Source organism: Tympanuchus pallidicinctus, unplaced genomic scaffold (assembly GCF_026119805.1).
Source record: "Tympanuchus pallidicinctus isolate F22 unplaced genomic scaffold, pur_lepc_1.0 scaffold12, whole genome shotgun sequence".
Classification (NCBI taxonomy): domain Eukaryota; kingdom Metazoa; phylum Chordata; class Aves; order Galliformes; family Phasianidae; genus Tympanuchus; species Tympanuchus pallidicinctus.
The window spans coordinates 10,420,466-10,444,593 of NW_026294637.1; the positions used below are offsets into that span (position 1 = coordinate 10,420,466).

Consider the following 24,128-nt stretch of genomic DNA (forward strand, 5'->3'; position numbering starts at 1 on the left):
GTCATGTTGAATTGGCAGAAGTCCCTAAGTTTTCCTGGTGGGAGAGTAAGGACAAGGCTTTTTTCTATCCTCACTAACCTGCACACAATGCTAGGAGACTGTGTTCTCCTGCAATGTCACGCAGTGTTTGCCCCACACGAAGCACACCCAGCACCACAGCTGTGCTGGCACACAGGCATGTCTTGAAATTTTGCATAAAATCTTCCCCAGACTATTTGTGAGGCCACAGCAATATCAGTCTCTGCTGTATTTTCTAGTGTACAGCAAACCTGCATCAGGAAGGTGCCACTGAGAGCCCAGCACTGGGAAGAATGGTGTTGCAGCACCAAGGTCTGGGGCACCTTGTTGAAGGGGTCTGCAGGGCTGTGAGCAGCTGCTTGGCCCCTGAGCAACGGGTGCTTCTGTGGGAGCTGGAACAACTGGAAGCCCTAAGTAGGACATTGCTGGATTGCCTTAGTGGTGCATCAGCACCTTGGATAGACATGGTGCTTTTAAGAACCTCTTGAGAGGTGTCTGCCACAATCTTTCCATACCAAGGAAAAGGTGGCTCTAAGTCCCATCGGAAGCTGCCACTTATACTGGCATGTTAGCTCCAAAGGTGTTTTGTGCAATCCTTGTTGGAGCTGCATTCTGCTGAGCTGTGCTGCAGATCTTCAAGCAACCTGAGGCGTTTAATGTTTTATCAAGTATTTAATGAAAAACACATTTCACATGTATATAGCATCCCAAACTGTTCCTGCTCAGCCATCGAGCTTTCAACTCTTGGAAAGTATACACATAGTTAGAATAAGCTGCCATCCTGTAGACAAAGCTTAGCTGGCAAGGAGATGTATTTTATGCAGTATTTATGTTTCCCCAGAAAACAAAGACAAGTAAAATGCTTTACTTGTTAACATCAATTCAGAGGAAGAGCAAACGATGGCACTTGCTATAATCACGTTCAAAGTTCTGAAGATGTCTGCGTGTTTCACCTTTATTTTAAGTGCTTGCTTATAATTTGCTGCTTATGCTTAATAGCGTGTGACTGTTCCTGAGAGTGTGGGATATGACTTTATTTTGAGATTGTGTTTAAGCAGAAAAATTCTCTCTGGATTTTACAGTGACAATACAGAGTGCAGCAGCAGAACTGGGTGGATAGACAGGTGGATAGGAGGGCAGGGATAGAGCAGGCTGGTGTGATGATGATGGTTTCTTTGTCAACTACTGCTGGAATAGTGCTCAGATGTGTGTGTGATTGCTCTTTGCAATGGCTGCACGTTCATAGACCAACCGTGCATTTGTATCAGAGCCATCAGAATGATTTTAGTCCAGGGTTCCTACCAGAATTATTTATATAAAACACATTTGAAATTCTATATTGGCCATTTACACGTGAGGATGTCTATTTCAGGAAGCTCTGGAAACAGCCAGGATCTTCAACTGTGCCCTCTCCCAAAGATACAAGATCCTTTTAACATTTAATGATGGCCGTGAAGGTGCTTAAAAATAACTTAGAAGCACAAAGCACATTTGTGTGATCCCTGCTGGTGAAAGGACCGGACTAACAGTTACATCTTGGGTTCTATTTGCATGTTTGGTCCTTCCTTCATTCAGGACCTGAGATCAATTTCCTAGTTCTCCTTGACAAATGAGCTTAGTACTTATCTATTGTCATATTTACATTATTACATTTAGGAGGTGATTGAATGAATCTGAATTCATCTATGAGAAAATAACTGTGAAACTTGGTGCTGATTGGGTTGTACGAAATGTGTCCTTCTGCATGACTACACGTAGCGTTATCTGCTGTGCCATTGCTGAGTATTGAGTCCATTTCAGATGCAAAAGGTCCCTATTTAATGATGAAAATGATTAAGTTCTTTCCGGAGTGATTATGCTTACATATATATTTGTACAGTATTCATCATAACAGCGACTGCATCATTAGTGTTTCGCCACAATTTATTCAATATAAGTAATCAATTAGCTCAATTCTTCTGCATACTGCTAAATGGAACATGAACAGCTCATAATGGGCAGCAGTAAATAGACATTTGTATGTACACAGGTATGCTGTGCAGGGAAGGAGGTGTGCAGGAGGCGAGGCGCTGAGCAGAGCAGCCCTGCATAAAACCAGGCATTCATTTAAAGGAAGAAAAATGTCACCGAAAGCAGCACGATTATTAGCATTACTATGCATGAGGGGTAGTCAAGGAAGATGTTAGAAGAGGAAGAGAGACATTATTCAAGTGTCTGAGAAGACAGACCATCATCAGCAGTGAGATAGAAAAGGCTTCCAAAGGAACAGCATAGCATTTAAACATTAAATTATAAGGGCACTGAAGCTTTAAAAGGTATATTGGAGTTTCTGCATTATTTATTATTTGAGACTGCCTTTCCTCCAAATATTTGATTTTTTTTCCATTCATTCAGAACTGAAAAGTCCTTCCCACACTTCTCAACTTCCTGAGGCTTCTGTGGATGAGGAGCCAGCTCTAAATTTGAGATATGATTTACTCTAAGCAGACATTGATTACCCGTAATGCTGCAGTGGGTTGGAGCTGCTTGTTTGAAAGGCTGGGGGTGAGAAGGATTTGGCTGTCATTCTTCCTGGGCTGGGAAAAAGTTGAGAATTCATTATTATTGGGTAGCTGTATTGCCCCCATACCTGCTACTGCAGGCACTAACAGGATTTCACAGTGCTAGGTGCTGTCCTTTCTCTAGCACAATTTAAGGCCTTGTGGACACTTTTTTCCACCCTAGTTATTCAGGCAAGGCTGCTATGACAGTGCAGTCACTCTGCAGAAGCTTACACAAGGAAAAAGCTTGCAAAAAATATAGCTTGTATCACTTGCCTGAGCGAAAGAAGCTGTATTGGCAAAAATAAACTTTTTTTCCCCCCCTTTTGCTCATATTACAGCTGTATCTACATTAGGGCTTTTGCTGGCATAGCTGAAAAAAAATCACACTCCTAGCTGACAGGAATATGCTGTCAATTTTTTTAAATAGATGAGTCTGAAGTATTTCCACATGACGGAGCCGTGTGTATTTGTTTGTGTGGAGACGGGGGAGGGGAGAATCTGTTTTAAAATAGAAGTTTCTAAAATTGATTTGCAGAGATCCCCTTAAAATGACAAGCATTGCCCTGCCAGCAGCTTCCTGCCTCCCTGCTCTCCTCTTGCAGGCTCCCAGACCCCAGCTCTGTGTGCTCCTTGCTTCCCTCCCATCTGCCCCACATGCCAGCATGTCCTGCCCAGAATTTTCACTTGCCTTCCCTTCTCCTGCCTCGGTTCTACCCTGGCAGCATCCCATCTCATATGTGCTTCTTTCCTTGTCCAGACACCTGCACTGCAGCTCCCACCCGTTCCCTCTGCCACCGAGGGCCAATGTTCTCCCTGAAGTGTGGGTTTCTTTCCTTCCCCTTCAACTGCTGCTTCCATGGTCACTGCTGGGAGCAAGGGCTCGAGGTCTGCCTACAAACAGAAGTCCTCTATATGCTCTGTGCCATTGCAAAATACTTTATTTCTGGCAGTGAAACTGCACATCAAGTCAGAAAGCAGAGGCATTTCCATTTCAAATGGGGAGGCAGAGCCTTTCCAGAACATCTGGAAAATATTTGGCGAAGGACGCAGAGCTGTGATAAAATTACAGACATGAAGGGTCAATTCTGCTGCTACTTGTTTTCACCAGTCACTGATGTTCACCTCCTTCCATCAGCTCAGACTGGTTATGGAGCCCAAGCACCATAGGAAGATATCTCATATGTGCTGCTTCCCGCAGAAGGTGTTAATCCTAGAGCTGCTGTGAGCTTTCTGAATCACCTTTGGGTAAGGCAGGGACTGCTTTTGTGCCTCAGAGTGTTTATCTAAAAAATGAAACTTCCCCGTCACGAGGCACGATCTTCAATTTGATTGAACTGAAACAGGACTGAGGTCTTTGGGTGGTTCTACTGAATGGCAAGGAGTGGGGACTTGGTGGTCCTGGGATGGCTCACAGCCTTCCTTGAAATTTAATGCTGAGCCACCTGCACACAGTGTGAGGCAGTGGAGTGTTGGGGCAGGCTCCTGAGCAGGCGATAGAACACCTTCAGTCACTCACATGTCTGTGTGCAGCCAGCACCCCAGGGTCCTTACTGGTGGTTGTCTGTAGCCCGCAGGTTTTACACCTGGTAATGAAGCACCTATAGAAATTTTGGAATAGCACTGTCAGAGGACTTATTTTATTTTCTCTGAATATGACAGGTTAAGCGTTTAAATAGTAACCCTCCACACATTGGTATCAATTATTTGTTCAGAGTTTAAACTGACATTTAGTAAGTATGCTAATTGATACGGCACTAACTTACTATAGGTATCTTCCTAAGTGCCAATTATCTGCCTCAACATTCCCCACAATTGAAGTTTGTTAGTAAGAAGCTAATTACTCTAGTTTATTGCTGATGGAATTACATGAAGAGTAGAATTTGCTCTTACATACTTATTAGACCTCAATAAGTGATCCTTAGCAGTCTGTTGCTATTCAATTAACAAGTAATAACTTCCTTAATGAATGTAATTGAAATGCTTATTTCAGTTGGGCACCTAATATAAAATGCTTCAGTCGGAGAGCTTTTCTGCATGCCAGTCTTGTTTACCTAACAGGAACAAAATGGGGCCACCAAGGAAGCTCTGAGACAGTGATGAGAACCCAAGTGGTGGTAAATCCCTTACATGACCAGATGTCATTTACCAGGTGATTTCTGTTCTGCAGAAATGTCATGGGAATCAGCCGAAACTCTTCTCTCTGAGGATTTAAATCCATGGGGAGGATTCAGTGATGTGAAGCTCTCCTTGCACATTAGCTGTGCCTTCTGCGATGGCTGTACAGCTGCTTGCTGCTCCACTGGGAGCGGTGCAGCTCAGCTCTGGTGTGCTGCTGCAGGTGCTTTGTCATTAAAAACTCACTCCTCTTTGCTAGGACTGTGCACGTTTGGCTTAAGAGATTGGGGGAAATGTGATGGTGGCTCTGTGGAGATGTTTCTGGTGAGAGCGGCCCAAGGCTGTGGGCTGCGTGTGCTGTAGCTGGTGGGCTGCTAGACTGGGGGTTTTACAGACTAGGGAACTATAATGTGCTTTATCTGTCTATGGGATGGGAAGACCCAGCAGTGTTTGGTGTCTGAGGCTATTTTTGGTTTTGTGATTAAAACTATGGCTTTTTCTGTAATGAGAATTTAACACACAGGACTTGTATTTAGGGCCAAGTGCCAGGAAATCTTCTCAAGCAACACTAATTATACCATTTGGCAACATTAGTGCATGGGCAGTAACCTTTTCTCAGGAATTTTTAGCAGATAGATTTAGTGTCAAAAAAACCCATGTAATAGCTTCTGCAGTCTATCACGTTTGTTACCAACTTTTTAATGTATGCCTTCTACTCATAGAATTGAAAGACCTTATTGATCTCTTAGCAGCTGAGCTGATTATTGGGTTAAGATAGAGACTTCCTGAAAGAGGCCAAGAGAAATTATTCATTTAACATGTTCCGATTTTAGTAAACTTCCATTTAAACTCCAAAGTTAATTAAATATATATATATATTGCCAATTGGCTCACATAAATTTATTAAATTCGGCAGAAAAGGAGTGCAGACTGGTGCATTTCATATCAACTTTTGTAATATTCTTGGGGAAAAAATCCACATTGACTTATTAATTTCCATACAAACACAGGTAAGAACTTTGCTGTGAGAGTGAGTGCAGCAGAAATTCTAAGTTACAGCTTGAACCAGTGATTGAGCACCTGGTGGGAAGGCAGGTCCAACTCAGGGGAGCTCAGGTGCATGCAATGCATCTGAGTGACTGGAAGAGATGCAGTCAGGATCCACCCCCTCCCAGACCTCATTTAAGTGTTGGCAGTGGAGGTAGGGGTATCTCATGGAGGTCCCTGTGTACCTGAGGCCTTCTGAAGGTGAGCTGTTTTTCTTCCTTTGTTTCTTGTTCACAGCTGCTGCATTTGGGCTTGTTCTCGTTTGCTACAGTCTAGGATTGTGCTGCTCTGCTACTGTCACTGTACTTTCTATCACATTATAGCATTAGAGTAAGAGAGCACTGGTTGCTCAGAGAGGTGGTGGAGCCTCCTTCTCTGGAGATATTCAATACCCATCTGGACATGTTTCTGTGTGACCTGACCTATTGTAGGGAACCTGCTTAACAGGAGTTTGGACTTGGTGATCTCCAGAGGTCCCTTCCAACCCCTGCAGTTCTGTGATGAGTATTCCAGAATTGCTTTATTGAAGAACACTAGCTAAAACAGCAACACAATCCAACCAGGAAAATAAAACCCCCAAATGAAAACACATTCTGCAACTCCGGCGGTTCAGAAATACTTGTGTCAGGTATTGTGGATTTAAAGGTCTGAGGTAATTGGTTGGAACCCTGTTTTCATCCCAAGGTTTTAGCTGGCTGGCATTTGTGGCGTCTTCAGGTTGGAATTAGGGGCATGCCGTCCAGAGGTGCCATGGTTCTTCCCTGTGCCTACACATCACAGCTGGTGTCTTTGTTAATATCTGAACAGAGTGAGGATTAAAGGCACCTAACAGCTGAGAGGATTTTCAGAGGCATGAGTGGCATTCAGACATATATCTCATGTCGGTTGCTACTGGTTTTCCAGACTTGCTTCCATGTTCCTGGTTCAGTGTGGGACTTTCTTCCCACTGCTCTGCCTGGCCCTACAGTGGACAAGCTATTTATGAGTGTTTGATGGGTGTCTGGGAGAAACGTTCAGAGTTGCAAATGTGAACATCCAAGTGACATCCATAGGATGGAGGAGCCTGTGCTAGATTGGAAAGAGCTAATCAAACCATCCCCAGGGAAGTCTGTCTTGTGTTTCCTGCTGATGGGCTTGGATCAGGTGACACAAGGAAGGCAAACTGAATCACAGAATCACAAGGTTGGAAACGACCTGCAAGATCATCTAGTCCAACCGCCCTCCCATTCTTATTAGTACCACTCTAAAACATATCTCGTAGCTCCTCATCCAGATGCCTCTTGAACACTGCCAGGGACGGCGACTCCACCACCTCCCTGGGCAGCCATTCCAGTGCCTGACCACCCTCCGAGATAAAAAGTTTCTCCTGATGTCCAACCTAAACCTCCTCTGGTACAACTTCTGACCGTTTCCTCAGGTCCTACTATTTGCCTGGGAGAAGAGGCCAGACCCTTTTGCACCACAACCTCCCTTCAGGAAGTTGTACAGTGCAATGAGGTCTCCCCTGAGCCTCCTCTTCTCCAGACTGAACAATCCAGCTCCCTCAGCTGCTCCTCATAGGGTTTGTGCTCCAGACCCTTCACCAGTTTCGTTGGTCCAAACTGTTTGGAGTGGGGCTCCTCTGCCCCTAGTTTGACTTTGGATGTGAAGCAGAAAGGAGTGGGGCTAAAACATCCAAGGAAGCAGCAGAGAGGGGAGAAGGCTTCATTGGCAGGAGTTTATGAAAAACAAATGAGCAGTAAAATATCAAAATGAGGCTTCAAGGCAGGTTAGTTTTGATCCTGGGCAGGACAAGTGAAACTGTTTTAGAAAGCACAGGGAGGACTATAAAAAAAAATGCAGTATTGGATTTAGATAGAAACTGCTGACACTGTTAACTGTGTGGCACTTGTGCAAGTTAATGTTAGAAGCCAACATCATAAAACTGTCCGTTCTGTCAACCAGTTTCAGGGCAGATATTTACTCCTCCCTCATCAAACTGAGATGACAGGTTTCTAAGTGGTTGTTGTCTGAAATGTGACAAAAAGTGTATTTTTGGCAACTGATCTTAGTTTGTGTCCTACATGATGCTCTGTCTCGTGGTTTGGAATACCTGATGCATTTAGAGCTTGCTGTGGGCCATCCCCTCCCTCAGATGACGGGGATAAATTCTGGCTGCAGGTGTAGTCCCCATGGAGGTGGAAATGCAGCCTCTTCCCAAGCACTGCAGTTAAACTGAAGTAGCAGGAACCAGCAAGGAACACTTGTAATATGGAATAGATCAATGTAGTAAAATTTCATTTGCAAGTGCTTTCTGAGCTGCCCATCCAGTGGTGAAGCTGCTCTGAAATACCATGTGACTTTCTCTCAGCATGCTGCACGCTGTGTAACCTCACCTTTCATCTCCCTGTCACTTCAGATGAAAGACTTGTATGGAGAGGGGTGTGTTGTGTGTTAGGATCTGCCCGTGTCCTCCAGGATCTGAACGGCAAAGGGCTGTTTGAGATATGCACTCCATGCATGTCAAGAGAAGTGCTGCAATAAAAATGGTAGTTGGCTATGCAAACTCATCTTAGTCTGGGGAGAAGGAAGCCTTCACCTTTATGCGAGATCTGCTTAATCTGAAAGCTCTTTTAGGAAAGATTTTAAGGATGAGTAATCATTTTTACTGTCTTTCAGCTCCGGTTCTCAGTTCTGCTCAGTGATTTCCTGAATCACTGAAAAGATTTCCTTCAGTAGATTTTGATATCTTGATGCTCTTTACCTGGGCTGTTATAAGTGGAAGTGAAAAACTCTGTAAAATGTCTGCTTCTGCCTCCATTACTATGATCTGCTGCCCACAGGCTGGTATCAATATGCTCAGGGAGCACAATGCCTGAGAGCTCAGTGTCTGGAGCCTAATGCCATGGTTCAGTGTAATACATGGTGAACTTTCCCAGCAAATTTAGCACCAGGAAAACATACAACCACACCTGTGGTTCAGAGATGTTGCCATCCCTGTACGTGCAAAAAGTTGGCTGGCCTAAGCAAGTTTGCCCAGCTGCTATTGCAGAACTTGCTGGAGTTCCCTATGAAAAGCACGAAAAACAGGCCACTCACACATGGGCATTTTTCTTACTCTGAAGCCCTTGTCTCCTTATCCATCACTCGTGAATAGAGCTGGTGATGGGATTCTGTCAAAGAATCACAGCATTGTAGTTGTCAGAAGGGACCTCTGGAGGTTCCCTGCTAAGGAAAGTCCTGTCCTTTTACAGGAAATGACTTCCTGCAGGTGTGCACCCATCCTGCTGTGGCCTTGCTCACATTTGCTTCCTGGGAACATCTAAGTGATTAAAGGTGAGGGCCTGGCCCCATGCAGCTCTGCCATTGCATTCGATGGAGTCAGTATTTCACCTGTGCTAGCAGTGGCAGAGACTGAATGTGAGAGCTGCACGCACCAGCCTTCACAGAAATCAATTCTCACACACAGCATTAATATTGGAAGTGCTTCTCGCTCACCTAATCGTTGGCCAGGCACAATAACCTGTGACTAATAGCCGTTCATGGTTATACAGCATGGCCTGATTATAAAAATTTGTCATTAGTCCGTAACAAAAAAATCTCAAGCTGTTAATTGACCAATATGTATTCCAGAGGAAATGGGAGTAATCACATGGATATTCATTGCACAGAAAGGGAAGCACAGCTAGCATGTGCATTGCTTTTATGATTCATCTGCTCTGGTCTACTTCTGATTATTTTTTTTTTTTTTTTCCTCATGTGGGACCAGCATTGTAAATCAAAGAGTTGAGAAATAAGGCTGTGCTTAAAGTGACCCACATTAAAAGCCAATTGCCACTTTTTCTCTTACTAGGCAGCCGTCCATTTTTGTGCAGGAATAGACACATGCTGAAGGCTGTCAGACAGCTACAGAAGCAAACCAGTTAGCTCATGGTCTGCCTTTGCCAATGGCAAGGTCAGCTACTGGAAAAAGTTACAGAACAGCTTTTACAGCCAGGTATGATCCTACAGAAGAGCTTTCATAAAGAACTGGCATTCTTTGCTCATTTTCTTTCAAGTTGGAGGGACTCTTCCTTGGAAAAACAGCCTGTGACTCACAAAACAAGGACAGCGAGATCTGTGGGGGTTGGAGTATTTATTTACTTATTTACCATTCAGGTTTCCCTGACGTAAGCTTCTTTTTCTGTTGATAGATGGGACCATTCATACCAATGGTCAGGACAGGCTATCCATGTGGTAGATTTTCTTCTGCTTTCATTCCCCTGCAGTATTTCAGCAGCTGGAGCCTCACAGGAGCTATCACTCTCTGGCTGATGTTGAGGACAGAGGCACCAGTCTGGCAGAGAGGTCTCGCCATCCCTGCTGGGGTCCAAGGAATTCGCAGATGTTACCCTATGTGGGCACCCTATGGCATCCCTGCTCTGGTCAGTGGCTTTCACTGCTTGGATTTAGTTACGGTTTTAAAAAGCAGAGCTTGGAAAAGTTGTTTGTGACTGTAGGAAAAAAATCCCAAGAAAGCAGACCATAAATCAGGTCATCGAATGAATTCAGAATGCACTAATAAAATCAGAGCTTCCAATAAATTTCATTTCAGGCAGAGCAGAAACATTTTCTTGGTTGAGAGTTCAGGATAGATGATAATTTCAGATGTGTGTCTGGCCAGTGCAGTATGTCTACAAAGTGTTTGCAGGCAAACAGCAGCGGCTGGTATGGAGTCAGGCCCTCACAGCAGCTGCATTTTAGTATGACTGAATAAGAATATGAGTATCTATAGCTCTCTGAGCTGAACCTAATTAAATATTTAATGTTTTTTTCCTCCCAAATCCTTTGGTTTCTTGCTCTTTCGTACTGCGCTACGATGACATTTGAACAACAAATGCAGCCTTGGTAGGTGGGTCTCCTGGTACTGCTTTTTATATGAGAAGCTTGCACTTCCCAGCTGAAGTCCAGCTGCTGCATTTATGATGGTATTTTGTCCTGATCAATTTTTAAAAAACATTTTCCTATCTATGAAATTAATGGGTGCCTGGAGAAATAGCAGCTCCTCCCCGTTCCTGCCAATACTAACCTTCCCCAGACGGGAAGAGACTTCTCCTTCCCTTTATTTACCTGCAAGATATCCTCACTAGTGCTCAGAATCACAAAAGGAGAGGAAAAATAATAAAACCTCAGTACATGGAAAGCGTTACCAACAGAACAACTGTGCCTATTGCAGCTAGGCTCTGCCTTTCCAGGCTCCATTACACTGACTAAGCCCTGCATAATCTTCCAGGGGTCGCAGAGTGAGCCATTAGCAAGACAGCACTAAGACAGAGGCATCCTGAATTTTGTAACTGCACTGATTACTTTAAGACCCCAATTTGAAAGGCCATAGGTCTGTGCTGGCAGCACAGTCATACAGATAGCTACTTATAGCCTTACAAATTGGTTTTCCTGCAATCATCATCTTGCTACTGTGTGCTGGCAGTGTGTTTTTGTTATGTTTTGTCTTTTTCACCGCTGCTGACAATTATGTTGTGATTGGCTGCAAAACGATGAAGGAAGTCTGAGAGGAGAGGGGCCTCACCCTGTCCTGGTGCTCCTGCAGCAGGCTGTGCTGCTGCACTGTCAGCCTTCTTGTATGTTTCCTCCCTCTCTCAGCAATGCTTTTCCATATGTGTGAATGCACCCAGGAGGGTGTACTGGGTTGCTGGGTGCCTGGCACCGCGTCGTGTGGGTTATGAAGGCTGCTTCAGTGGGCATCAAAATGAATGGTTGTATTTCCATCTCTCTGTGCTAGATGGACTCTTCATGTGCACTATCTGTAATGTCTCATACCCCAACTCTCAAAGGCTGATAATCACTCAGGTGGATGGACTTAAAAAGGCAGTGCCCGTCCATAGGGAACACCTCTGGCTGTTCTGGCTGACACCTTACCACAGCCGTAGTAGAAAAGCTGCACAGGCTTACAACAAGTTAATAAAAAGAAATATTTGTTCCTGTACTAGAAAAATACACATTGTGCTTCATATTTTGGGATTTTTATTTTTTTTTTAGCACTGTTTCCTTTCCCTTTAATTTTTTCTTAAAGTAAAGTAAGATGGAACCAGGTGTCATTGTATTGTTCTAACATGCACAGTAACTTCGGATGATTAATACTGTGACACCATAATCTCATAAGAAATAATTTTTATCCATTATCTAAAATCGGCTTTTAATTAAAAGAATATTTCATATTTATACTGTGATACTAACTGACCCTGATTATTTTAAAATTATCTGTGCTGTTGGCACATCCTAAGTGTAGAGCATGTATCTTTCTGTTGGGCTTTATTGTCTGCCTGAAAGGTGAATTTCAAGTACCAAGTATTACTAAGTAAGTAGGAATGTCCTTCTATGTGTAGGTTTGTAATTAATTTGCCAAGAATGATCTCTATCTTCTTGTAGCCTATATTTCATGAGGGAAAAAACCATCCTGTTTCAAAACTTTTCCATAATTGAATCATAGAATGGCCTGGGTTGAAAAGGACCTCAGAGCTCATCCAGTTCCAACCCCCTGCTGTGCGCAGGGTCGCCAACCAGCAGCCCAGGCTGCCCAGAGCCTCATCCAGCCTGGCCTTGAATGCCTGCAGGGATGGGGCATCCACAGCCTCCTTGGGCAACCTGTTCCAGTGCATCACCACCCTCTTGTGTGGAAAAATTCCTCCTAATATTTAATCTAAACCTCCCCTGTCTCAATTTAAAACCATTCCCCCTTTCCTATCACTGTCCACCCTTGTAAACAGTCATTCCCCTTCCTGTTTATAGGCTCCCTTCAAGTTTTGCAAGGCTGCAATGAGGTCTCCCTGGAACCTTCTCTTCCCTCATGCTAAACAGTCCCAGTTCCATCAACCTTTCCTTGTATGAGAGGTGCTCCAGTCCTCTGATGATCTTGGTGGCCCTCCTCTGCAGCTGCCCCAAGAGCTCCACTGCAGTTGGAGCTGATAGGTAACAGAGCTCAACTTGAATTAAGCTCCAATGGAGGAGCTTCTTGTGGAGGTATGTTATGCAGTTTTCAGACTGAATGCATCTGGTTGGTGTGGCTACGCTGACTGCACTACACTCTCGCAATACATGCTAGTTACTGTGATGTTTTGTATTTCACTCAGGATGCTGACAGTTGTCTGCATAACTTCAAGAACCTGTGAGTGGACATGCAGCTGCACTGAAAATGGCAGTACACCTGTGTGTGTCATCATCACCTGCTGCAAGCTGTCCGATGCCCTGTAATGCTGATGAGGGGATGTCTTTCTGCCTTCCTCACCGAGCTACCAAAGGCAAGCAGATTTCTATTAAAATTCCAGCAAGTGTACCTAAAACCCACCTTAACAGCAATGAATTTACACATTCGGTACATTGGAATATTTTATTTTCACTTTACATGCGGTGTTAAAAACCCAAAGAACGTATTATTTACACATCCACAATACAAGTTTACAAGATATCTATACATGTTAAAGTACTCTATAGTATAGAGCAGCTTCATTTAAGGGTTACTTTTTTATGCCGTACCATTAAAAAAGATACAATCTGCGTTTACCTTTGCACAAATGGATAAAGCATCTTTTATTATTAAATTAACAGAATGAAGACTAAGTTGAATGTTAGAAATTTCAACATAAATACTGAGAGAACTCACATTACCATCTACAAGGCAGCACAATGTTACAGGAGGTTATCAGGGTTCACATACATTTATCTTTCGATTTCACACAAGTCTTTATTAATTAATATTTGTAGAGTGAATTCAGATCAGTTTTTGTCTCTTGACAACCAAGTACATTTTTATGTTATTAATCTGTAGTGTTTTAGTTGCAAGACATAAGTGTTTAGGAAGAGAGATCATTGATTTTTGGATCCAGAGGTCTCAGGAAATAAATGTCCCTTACAGCCTTGCAAGAAAAAATGACTACTGCTGTCCTTTATTCTTTGTTCTGTAAAAGAGATCCAGTTTTCAGTGACTAACCTTTTCTCCCCTTCGAACACATAACATAAATCTCCACCATCTCTGAAACCCGTTGCAGTTATTTGTCCCGCTAATTCATTCCTCTGCCATGGTTATTTCTATACTTATGTTCAATAAACAATGTGGTAGTGTGTAGTTTGCAAGCTAAAATAGCCATCTGTGTTGAACATCAGCTGCAAGTGGATACTGTAAAACCTACTAAATAGCTTACACAACTTTAGCAGGTGTTCCATTACCCTAGAAACCTCATTTGATTTCACATTATAACTGTTTGATCCTTCGGAGAGCTGGAGTGGAATGTTTATCATGGCAAGGTGATTTAATGCTGCTGTCTTCTTGGATTGTAGGCTGCCTTTAGTTATTGTTAATTATCCTTGCTTATTATCTTTATTTTTTTTTTGGGGGGGGGGGGGAGGGTGCTGTTGAGAGGTTTTACAACTGGCACTCAGGAGATATGTGCTATAGTGAGAACACTTGACAGTTTTTTTTTTGTTTGTTTTTTTGTTTTTTTGTTTTTTTAGTACTTTTATCATTTGCATGAATAAGGCACAAAATGCACAGATTCAGGTAAACTCACACATAATATTTACAGAATATTGTCATTACCTGCATGACTTTGGAAAAAAAAAAAACCAACAACCTTACATTAAACAACAAAAACAAATTGATTGCACTACTGTTGATTTTTCACAGACTGCTTCTGCCAGGCCAATTAATGTGTCTGTCTTTTTTTTTTTTTTTTTTTTTTTTCTTTTCTTCACTGACAAGAGTCTATCAGACTACAGGGCATCTTTAAATGCAACAAACGTGTAACCTTCTCCAGTTAAGCAGGCTTTTGCCAAACGAATTGTTACTAGCTGCCCTCAATGAGAAGTACAGGGGCTCAGGTTCACAGTGGCCAGGTATTGGATGGAGGCAATGTGGAAACACAGCTGAACTCCCCCATCCCAGCCCAAACGACTAGGTTTGAAATGTACAGCTCTGAATCGATAGCAGCATAACAGAGTTATGGAGAATTAAAGGTATCTGCCCTCTTTTTGCTGGGTGAACACTTCATCAAGGCTGTCATGCAGAAGGCTGGCGGCAACGCACAGTTCTTCCTTGGCTGTTGCCAAACTGAACCCAATGGGCTGCAGAAGGCAGAGTCATCTGTTTGTTCAGTCATGCTCAATGTAAACAATTCCATAGCATAAAAGATGCAATGGGAATCTAAGCACATCCTAGTGTGTACAGTACACACATACACCCACACACACGCACAGCTTTATCTGTGGCACAAACAAAATGCCACACACAAGGAGAAAAAAGAAATAAAAATAAATGCTACAGTTGGGCCAGAGACTGAATTCCAGCAAATTGATTATTAACCCAGATAGTCATTGAGACATTACCATTTTCTGACATTTGTGCAAGAGGCAAGGTGAATGCATACATATTAAAATGTTCACATTTAATGGGAAGGACCACGCTTAATGGCAGTCTAAAATGGAACCCATTTTTCAAGTATTTGCTTACAGATTTCTTTTCCCAAGAACTTTTTGTTGTTGTTTGTTTGCTTTTTCAGCTATTCAGAACAGTAAAGTAGCCCCCACCCCATTGTGCTACATGTCTCCTTAGCTCCAAACAAAAGAAATGTAATGACCAGCACTTTCCTTTGTTTTGTTTTTCTTTTTTCATTTGCTCTCAGCAAGTACACAAAGTCTTGCTGTAGCTACCTGTGGCAAGACACAGATGTTGCTGAAGTAAAGACAGTTTCTTTGGCCACTTTGTTCTCTTTAATTACAAGCAAGTCTCTGTCTTATGTGTCTACCACAACATCATCTCACAACCTGTACAGGTCAATGCCACGCTCATTTTTAGGACAGACGCGTCCTAGTAACTGTATTTGTTCAGTGGTCTGACTGATGTTGTTTGAGGAACAAATGAGGGTTTTGGTGGCACATCAGGTTTTAACGAGGGTGTCCTCTTTATTCCTGTACGAGGAAGAGTGCCATTGCTTGTGTAACTGCTTTGCCTGGACAAGGAAGGCTGGAGGTGAACGCTGACAGGCGTTCCTTGCATGTAGTCCATCTTTGTGCCTGCTGTGGGAGTCACATAACCCCCTCGATTAATACTGGGCTGTCTGGATAACAAAACACCATTTGGTGAGTTTAAGTTTTTAGGAAGGGCAGATATTGAATGCCTTTGTGAAGAATTTTTGTGATAACCTCTCTGCCTTTCCAAAGAGGTCATCGGTACTGCAGGTGTGGTGGGAACGTCCACTCGTTTTGTGGGGCTGTTTCTCGGAAGAGTTGATGGTGGAGAGTATAAAGATGCCTCCCTGTTGGGAACTTTAGGTGGGATCTCAGACATATTTCCCATTGGATCCAGCATTAAAGTCTGGTGGGCCACTTGAATATCTCCCATAATTGCTTTTGGATTACTAGTAGTTTCATTTAAGTGCTTCAGAAAATCATTCAGGGTGTTCCTGGAATCAACAGACCTCCTGTGGTCTCTTTTGCTGGATGGTTTTGTAAGTGGATGATCAATATGTTGCATCTTCTTGTCTGCCTTGTGCGCATTAGAATTTGAGAAAGACGTGTTGTAATCATGAGTAGCATTGGGAAGAACGATAGCACTAGGGATATGTCCATGACTCAGAGGAGAGTGAGGTGGAGGACTGGAAGGAAAAAACTGAGGGCTTTTTAGTGGGGTTTCCTTTCGTGAAGCATTGAGATTACTGTGTGCTTTGTCCGACTGACTTTTCATGGCTTGCAGAGTCTTTTGCTGAAGAACTGGTGTGGATTCAGGAGTGGGAAGCGCAGCTAATTCTGGAGGCTGGCCCCTGTGGTCCATCATCATGGACTTCATATCACCATTTGGTGGCAATTCCTTTCTGCTAGTCAGCAGGTTGGTGTAGAGTTTGGGCGAATCAATGTTTTGTTGGTACTCCTTGACAGGACTATCAAAAAGCCCGTTCAGTTTAGCAAAGCTCCCGCTGGAGTCCGTACAGGACTGAGCAGATTCTGCATCTTTGTGTATTTTCCTGGATTTCCGTACAAACACATCCCGATAACAGTACACGGCCACTCCCGCAATAAAGGCTCCCAGGACAAAAGCAGCAAAGACACAAGTGATTAGGACATTCATGTGTACCATTTGGTTGGACTCTCCTGATTGCACTTCCCACCTTACACCTGCAAGAGACATGCAGCGTATCATAAATTTACACATACATACTTAAAACCGATCTATTTCAGAAGTAGTAAGCCTGCCTTGCACAAGGACAGCAGTGGCCTTGAGTTTTTGAGCGCTCTGCCCCCTGTTCTCTGCAGTCCAGAGCACTGCTGCATGCTAATAATTTTATAAATAAAAAGGACCGAGTTAGCATTGATCAGCTCTATTTAGACTGTCTACTTTCTTTGGACAAGTTCTGATGCTTGTCAGAGCTTCGCTCCTTATACTATGTTCGGTTTGTACACTCTATGCTATCTGTTTAGCCTGTCCTTAAATTTCCTTTAAGGCTTACAAATACAGGGCCTGAATGCTATTAACATTAACGATTTGTGCTGGAAAATTGAGGTTAGAAGGTGCTACTGGGCCAGACAGCAATTAATAACTCATAGATGGATTTCTCTCTCAATTTTCTGCCCAACTCATAAATCAGTATCAAAAGAGAGACAGGATTATGCAAATGTTACATAGAACTGTATAACTTACATAGTGCATTGTTAAAACCACATCAATATAATATGGTGCAAAACTTGTAAACTAATCCATCTGCAGCTCGCTAGCCTTGGAATGGCACAGTTTGATAAGGTAAGCATACAATTTTTTAAGTTAAAGATTACAGCATTCTATTAAAGCACAAGTTTTCCTTTCTACTTATAGTCAATAACAAAAAAGAATACTTGCATAATATAGAAAAAACCACACCTTGCAAGGTTAAGTTACTATACAGTGTTAAAATCTAGAAAACTTTTTGTTTAGACAAGAGTTGAGTACTGGATTAGTTTGTGATTCACGTATTAACCAGCTCCCTTTGTTTCTTGAGATTTTTTATAGCAACCACAGACATCTTGCAGCTAAGATAATGTTAGTTCTTAATGGAAGTAATTCTGTTAACTGTCCCAAAGGACGTTCACACAAAAGAGCAAGACTGAAGCTACAGATTCATTTTTGTTAGAGGCAAGGCCTTTGAACATTGTTAACTTTCAGGGCTATAGATTTTAATGGTACAGTGCAGAAGAAGAACATGAGTAAAGTTCACTAATAGCTATGACACAAAATGTGATTCAGAACCAAGAGCAAATGATAACAAAAAAACTTAAAGCAAAATGGAAAATAACTGCAACAAATTAAAATGACAAATGCACTGCTATAATGGCTGATAGGAAACCTGATATGTTTTGGTGAATGGTAATAAAAATAGAAATGTTTTTTGGCTAGAGAGATTTTTCAGAATACAGAATTGTGCAAACATGCCTGTCACCCTGCTATTCTGTGCACTGATGAAGACTTCTTTTAAGTTTTCTTTATGGGGTTGGAAGCTTCTTGAGTCTTTGATTGACTGCAACAGTCCTGCTGAATTGAAATCTTTGTTGCCGTAAGAGCCTAATCAAAGCTTCACTTAGCTGAAAGAACTGCTACAGAAAGATGAATTACATGTGGTACATGTTTCTTTCTGTGTTCAGATTAAAAACTGTGTCTGTGTCTCCATGTACTGAGGAGATCATTTGTAATTGGATCCTCATATCCAGAGAATGGGAAATTCAGTACATCCTTACTCAGATCTGACCACGTTTTCACAGAAGTGCTGCAGGCAGGAGTAGTTTGGGATGTGCTCCACTTAAAACATGAATCTGTCATGGAGCTGAGTTTTGCCTCGGTTCCTCCCCTACTCATCAGCCCCCCCCCCAAAAATCAAAAACAAAAACAAAACAACAAGAAAATTCAGCTCTTGTAAGCAACTGCTCACAAGGACTAATATTCTTTTCCAAACTGGACTCCTTTGAAAACCACCACCAGAGGTGCAGATAGATTTTTTTTTTTCAGTGCATCCACTGATTTTATGGGAGTTTTGGAGCACCCCAACACTGAGATGCTGAGCATCTGCATGTCCCCATTATAAGCTCTAAGCAGCACTCTGTATGCTGGTTAAAGAGGTATGAGAATCATGATTGCACTGTCTGCATATTCACAGGAAATGGGTATGAAGTATAGCCCAACAATCATGGCTGTCACGTTTAAACCTTAGAAATGCTGAGACTATCAGGTTTCCATTCAGCTGCAATGTATTCCCTGGTAAGGCCTTACCCTTTGGGACACCTGATAATGGATCAGAATAATCAGAAGTGTTTGGGTCATCTTGAACTACAAATTTCCGAGAGCCAGTCACTTTAGGTTTCCAGGAACCAATCACTCTAGGTGATATAACTGGGATACTTGCCATTGTGGTAATGGAAGCTGAGGAGAACTTCATGTCTGTGGTGGCAAACAGATTTTATTAATGTGTATTACAGTCAGGCTTTCCTCACTGTTTCACGGTATTTCTAAGCTATAGCTGCAGACAGCTTTTAAAGGGAGGTTACTCGACAGAGCAAATGCAGCCCACGGAAGTACAGAGGGCTGATTAAAATCAATTGGTTCAAAACTTTTAAGTATGACAAAAATACATTAAAACATCAACAGCTGCTAGCCAAAAAGCCAGAGAAGTCAAACATGAAAGCAATGCAAAAGTTAACGTAAGCAACTGGTGGAGATGAAAAGCAGAACTGACTCTACTTAATTGCTATACTGTTCACTGGAGACAACATATTCCATTACCTTCTACACATCTTAAAAAAAAATTACTTAGAAATATACATGCTTACTACAGGTTACTCCTCAGAAACCAGATCGGCTCCATTAGTGCTGCTACAGTACACCAGGAACTGCTGAATAAGCCATTTCTTGAGGGACGATGAAAGGAATGTTTTTAACCTCTATTTTGTAATGGCTCCTAAGGAACAGTACTGTATAGATCTTGGCTTCTTTGTAGTACACTTACTGAACAGAATCACTATTGCCTATGTGAAAATGCACGAGGAGGAAACAAATTGGGTTTACAATCCAAAGACCACTTTGCACACTCAAGTATTTTGTGTTTACTGTCCCAGGAGGTCTAGGCATGAATGGCTGCAGCTTAGAATTCTGACAGTACTCCAAAAGCACGCTCAATCAGGACTTGAAAAACAGGTTAAATTGTAGCTATTGTAAAAGACCAGGTTGAAAATTTGCTTGATAAGCATTTCCAAATGACACTGTTTTGTTTTGCTTTCCTAATTGAATCTCTAAATTACATTATGGGTGTGTATATATATATATATATATATATATATATATATACACCTTTGGAAGATACGTGTCTCAGACATTGCTTCAGATTACAGAAATATAATCAGAAACTAAAACAAAAATAATTTGCAACACTTCTACAAACTGAGCATATAAAGAGATGCTTTTCAGATTTGCCAGTCTGGAATGTGCCCTTAGTTTGAAAACACAGACCAAGTTCCAGGTGTAAACAAACACTAGAAAAATCAGGGCTCAGTCTTGTTCCTGTTGAAGTCAACAACAAGGTTCTGCTTTTGAGTTCAACAGAGGAGCACTGGGTCCTGACTCCTGGAACACACCAAGGGCTGACAGCAAAAACACTGTTAGAAAAAAATCACTGAAAGTAGAAGGGATATGAAAGTCCATTTGACAACAATGCCTAAAATTTTCTAAGCCACCTTTTTCTACACAACTTCTCATTAAGCTAGACAGTTTGTGATGTTATATTTTTTTCCATTAGCACAAACTACTTAAAACATTTTAAAAATATAGAAAATACACATTATAGACAATGTGTATTTGTGCCAAAAGCTTGCTGGGAAAGGAGGAAGGAGAAAAGGAGAGGTAAGGAGGAAGATGATGAAATTCTGCCATTCATCTACTAGAGATGACCAACAGGGGCATTCACAAATGCATGGCTGGGGATACAGAGTAAAGCTTAGTGGACTTTCGTGCAGTGAAGATGTCATCTATGTTAATCAGGCTCTTTAATAAAAGATGTCTCAATAAATAATGAGCTGTTAACATGCGACTACACAGGGTGAAGTGCTGAGTGAGAAGAGTCTCACTATCTTTACCATCAGTGGGAACATGAGTAAAAGCACAAAAATGAAGGATTGCCAACTGTGCAAAAGGAAGGAAAAAAGGGCTGAAAATGCTGAACTGAAGGAAAGTAAAGGTCATTAATTCAAAAAATTAAAAAAAACTAACCAGATGTTGGGTCCCCAAATATTTTGTAATCTGGTGTAGCTGTAGTAGGCAAAATTTCTAAAAGAATTAAAGGAACAAGTAATCAGTAAAAAGTAACAAAAAGAAAGCAAAAGATCTCAGACCTGAGTGACGGGAAATAAAAACTAAAATATTACTACTTTTAAAAAATAAATTCTTCAATACTTTCCTGTAGACCCCAAATAGTTGCAAATCGGTGAAGGAGAAGAAAGAAAACTCTGCCACACAGGACCAAAAAAGCTCAGCTTTGTGAACATTCACAGTCACACCAGGTGATGCGTTCATGTTACTGAAAAGCTCATAATAAATTTACCAGCTACAGTGAAGTGTGGCCACAGACTACTGCTGAGACATTACAAATGAAAAGCAATGGCTATGTCTTACCATGGCAGTCCCCAAGCTGTGCTGTGTTGCCATATTCCACATCTTGCACATATCCTCCAGTGCTGTGGTTGTATGAAACAAACAAAGAGAACCTGCAATTAACAGTATTAATAGGGAAACAAATGGTGATTTTTTTTTTTCTGGAAGCAAGAAATTGAATCATACTTGTTCTGTCACCTTGGAGAGGCAAGAACAATAGCGTAAGACCAAAAAACATGTTTTACAAAATATACAAGTTAATTATACCTGGGCTTTAACACTGAATATACGTGCTCATGCTAGGAAACCAAAAAGATCATATTTTCTTCATAGCAAACTCACTGGATCTTCTACATTGGGCGTCCTCTTGGTTTTGGGTACAACTATGCAATTATACTGGCCCTGCTACAAAGGCTTCATTTTAAGATACAGCTGCTAATGCACTCTATATTACTGACTTGATTTGTGCAAAAAGCCTTTGACATGTATATACATCACCCTAACCTCAGTGTGGAGGCAAAATCTTACTTTTTTTCCAAGTCTGAAACCTGTGTTTTCCTATTTGCAATTGACTGTGAGCATGCCTGGGAGGAGATGGTGTGTACTGCCCTGTCTGAACTGCACAGGTTTACAGGCAGCAATCTGTTGACTGCCTGCTTCCAACATCTCATCCTACAAGTCTGCTTGTCCTCTCACACGCACACACACATGTGAAACTCCCACTGAAGTCTTCACCTACAGATTGCATAATTAGGTCATGTTCTCTTTACATGTATAGTATCTAGGAAAAACAGCTCTAGGAAAAATGGAGATTTATTAATGAAGTGCCAAGAACAGGCATAGGATACAGCCCTGTGTAGTCTATAAATACATAGTAGAGATGTTGGCCTAATTTGAAAAGTAGTACTTACGGCATGCCTGGTGTCACTCTCCCACACACCTCGTGGTCTAACCAGCCACAGTATGGATCCCGAGAAGCAATACATGCCCTTGCAAGAGAAAAAAAAACAAAAAATCATGCATTTATTTTACTTCCTTCTTTGAGGGTGTTGGCACCCCTCCTTTAAGGGGAGTTCAGGAATGGGGCCGTACTTTTTACATGACCCGTGACGCTCACACCGGCTCAGAGGAATTCTAATGACACAGCTGGAGAACGCCACAAACAGAGCATGGTGGTCTCTATCCAACTGAAGGGAAATGACTCTTCTGTCATCCTCGTTCTCAGCATTACACCTGGTCAGCAAAAATAATGGGAAGCTGTTGTTTTACAACTGCAGTACTTTGGTCAGAGTTTACATTGAAAACTATTTATTACAGTCCATGTAGATACTGAAATTAGACTTCTTACATATATGAATGTAACTTACTACTCTCTGCTGAGTGATTTGCAAACAGACCTATGGGTTATCAGATGCTGGCTTCTGTCTCTCATTTACAGCCAGGTAAACTGTTTTGAACATGTGGGGAAAACACTTTTTTTTTTTTTTTTTTGGTTCTCACAGTTGGCATAAATATTTCAACAGCACAGAACAAGAGTTCTAACTGGGTGCCAGTCTAACTGGAATGCTTCCACTCCCAAATTCTTCACTCCTGAATAAACAAGTTTACAATGATTAGATACAGTTTATATATTATTGGTTACTGTTGAGAAATACTCAAGATAAGCTCTCATCATTTCTTTTGAACAGCAGCAGATTGTTCTGATGTTTGACATTCAGGAAGAAGTGTATTTGTAAAAGAATTAGACTGTATCACTGACGTCACTACAGTGGAATTGTGATGTTCACTCAAGCAAAATGGCAAATAACCAAATATTTTCAGGTTATTCAACATGAGAGACATTGTGAAATGACAAACAAGCAATGAAGTTGGCATTAATGAATTAGTTTTGGTTCACTATCATTTTTGTTTACCTTGGTACTAAACTAGATAAAAAGCTACATATTTCAGGTGTTCTCATAATACTTACTTTGCGTGGTTATATGCTTCAATCTCTTCCAGTAACACACTGTCATTCAAAGAGAAAGGTCTGGTCTTTGCCAAGATTTTAAGTACTACTCCTGCTTCAGAGCCAACAAATATGACTGTGTAGTTCTGATGTGGTCCAGCAGCGTGGTCTACAGCAATTGCTGTCAATCTGTATCTATCAAGGCCAAAAGACAAATCATTAACAAACAGCGTCCTTTCTTCTTTTCACATGCTTCATTTTTTGAATGATGTCATACCTGACGCGTGTTTTGGTAAACCAAGGCTCCTCAATGATGGAGGGAACAGCTGAATCCATCAAAGGATGAGATTTGATGAAGGACAATGTTTCGTCTGGGAAATCAATGGAGGTTTTGTAAGCTTCTGCTAGGCCATGTTTTGCACAGCAGCCAGGTCTGAAAGGAGAACAACACTGTTTTTTCTCCTCTTGGTATTTCAGTTAATGAGAGAAGGCAGCCTGCTAATGAGCATCCTTATGGTTGAAGAGTAAAGCTCTGCTTGCCTTATTTTTTTTTTTTTAACTAATACAACACTCAAGAGTGCAGCTGATTTAAAGTATCTCTTTAAAAGGACAACTTCATAGTACCATGAGGAAAAACTTTTTACCTTGGCTTTGGTACCTTGTCTTCAGGTACAGCTGTCCAAACAGAGTCAGGAGTTTTTTGTTCTTTAAATCTCCCTTTGAAGACCTTCTCAATGTCATCCATGCTGAAAGCACACACTGCTGAACCAGGGATGCTGTAAAATAAGAAAAAGAGTCGCAAGAACTCAGCCTACAATAGCACCAATCT

General features: G+C 41.7%; 1 protein-coding gene and 1 long non-coding RNA gene across 19 annotated transcripts in view; one reads left to right on the forward strand and one right to left on the reverse strand.

Annotated features, from left to right (window-relative positions):
* The window catches only part of LOC128075321 (uncharacterized), a 125,352-nt gene extending 110,908 nt beyond the window's left edge, over nucleotides 1-14,444 (forward strand). For 5 of the 8 annotated variants that reach the window (XR_008203737.1, XR_008203735.1, XR_008203738.1 and 2 more), the window contains 2 exons: nucleotides 12,489-12,719; nucleotides 12,830-14,444. This is a non-coding gene — a long non-coding RNA (uncharacterized LOC128075321). Of the gene's footprint in view, nucleotides 1-9,970; nucleotides 10,127-12,488; nucleotides 12,724-12,829 lie in introns of all 8 variants that reach the window. The other 3 variants (XR_008203736.1, XR_008203733.1, XR_008203739.1) reach the window with 3 other exon arrangements.
* The window catches only part of SEMA6D (semaphorin 6D), a 346,041-nt gene continuing 336,007 nt past the window's right edge, over nucleotides 14,095-24,128 (reverse strand). For 4 of the 11 annotated variants that reach the window (XM_052671933.1, XM_052671936.1, XM_052671934.1 and 1 more), the window contains 9 exons: nucleotides 23,944-24,075; nucleotides 23,577-23,732; nucleotides 23,321-23,494; nucleotides 22,444-22,584; nucleotides 22,263-22,340; nucleotides 21,373-21,464; nucleotides 20,971-21,027; nucleotides 18,982-19,149; nucleotides 14,095-16,862 (listed from right to left, as the gene is read on the reverse strand). In XM_052671933.1, the coding sequence (XP_052527893.1) occupies nucleotides 15,559-16,862; nucleotides 18,982-19,149; nucleotides 20,971-21,027; nucleotides 21,373-21,464; nucleotides 22,263-22,340; nucleotides 22,444-22,584; nucleotides 23,321-23,494; nucleotides 23,577-23,732; nucleotides 23,944-24,075 (2,302 nt within the window). In that variant the 3' untranslated portion in view covers nucleotides 14,095-15,558. The remainder of the gene's footprint in view (nucleotides 16,863-18,981; nucleotides 19,150-20,970; nucleotides 21,028-21,372; nucleotides 21,465-22,262; nucleotides 22,341-22,443; nucleotides 22,585-23,320; nucleotides 23,495-23,576; nucleotides 23,733-23,943; nucleotides 24,076-24,128) is intronic. The other 7 variants (XM_052671937.1, XM_052671942.1, XM_052671940.1 and 4 more) reach the window with 7 other exon arrangements.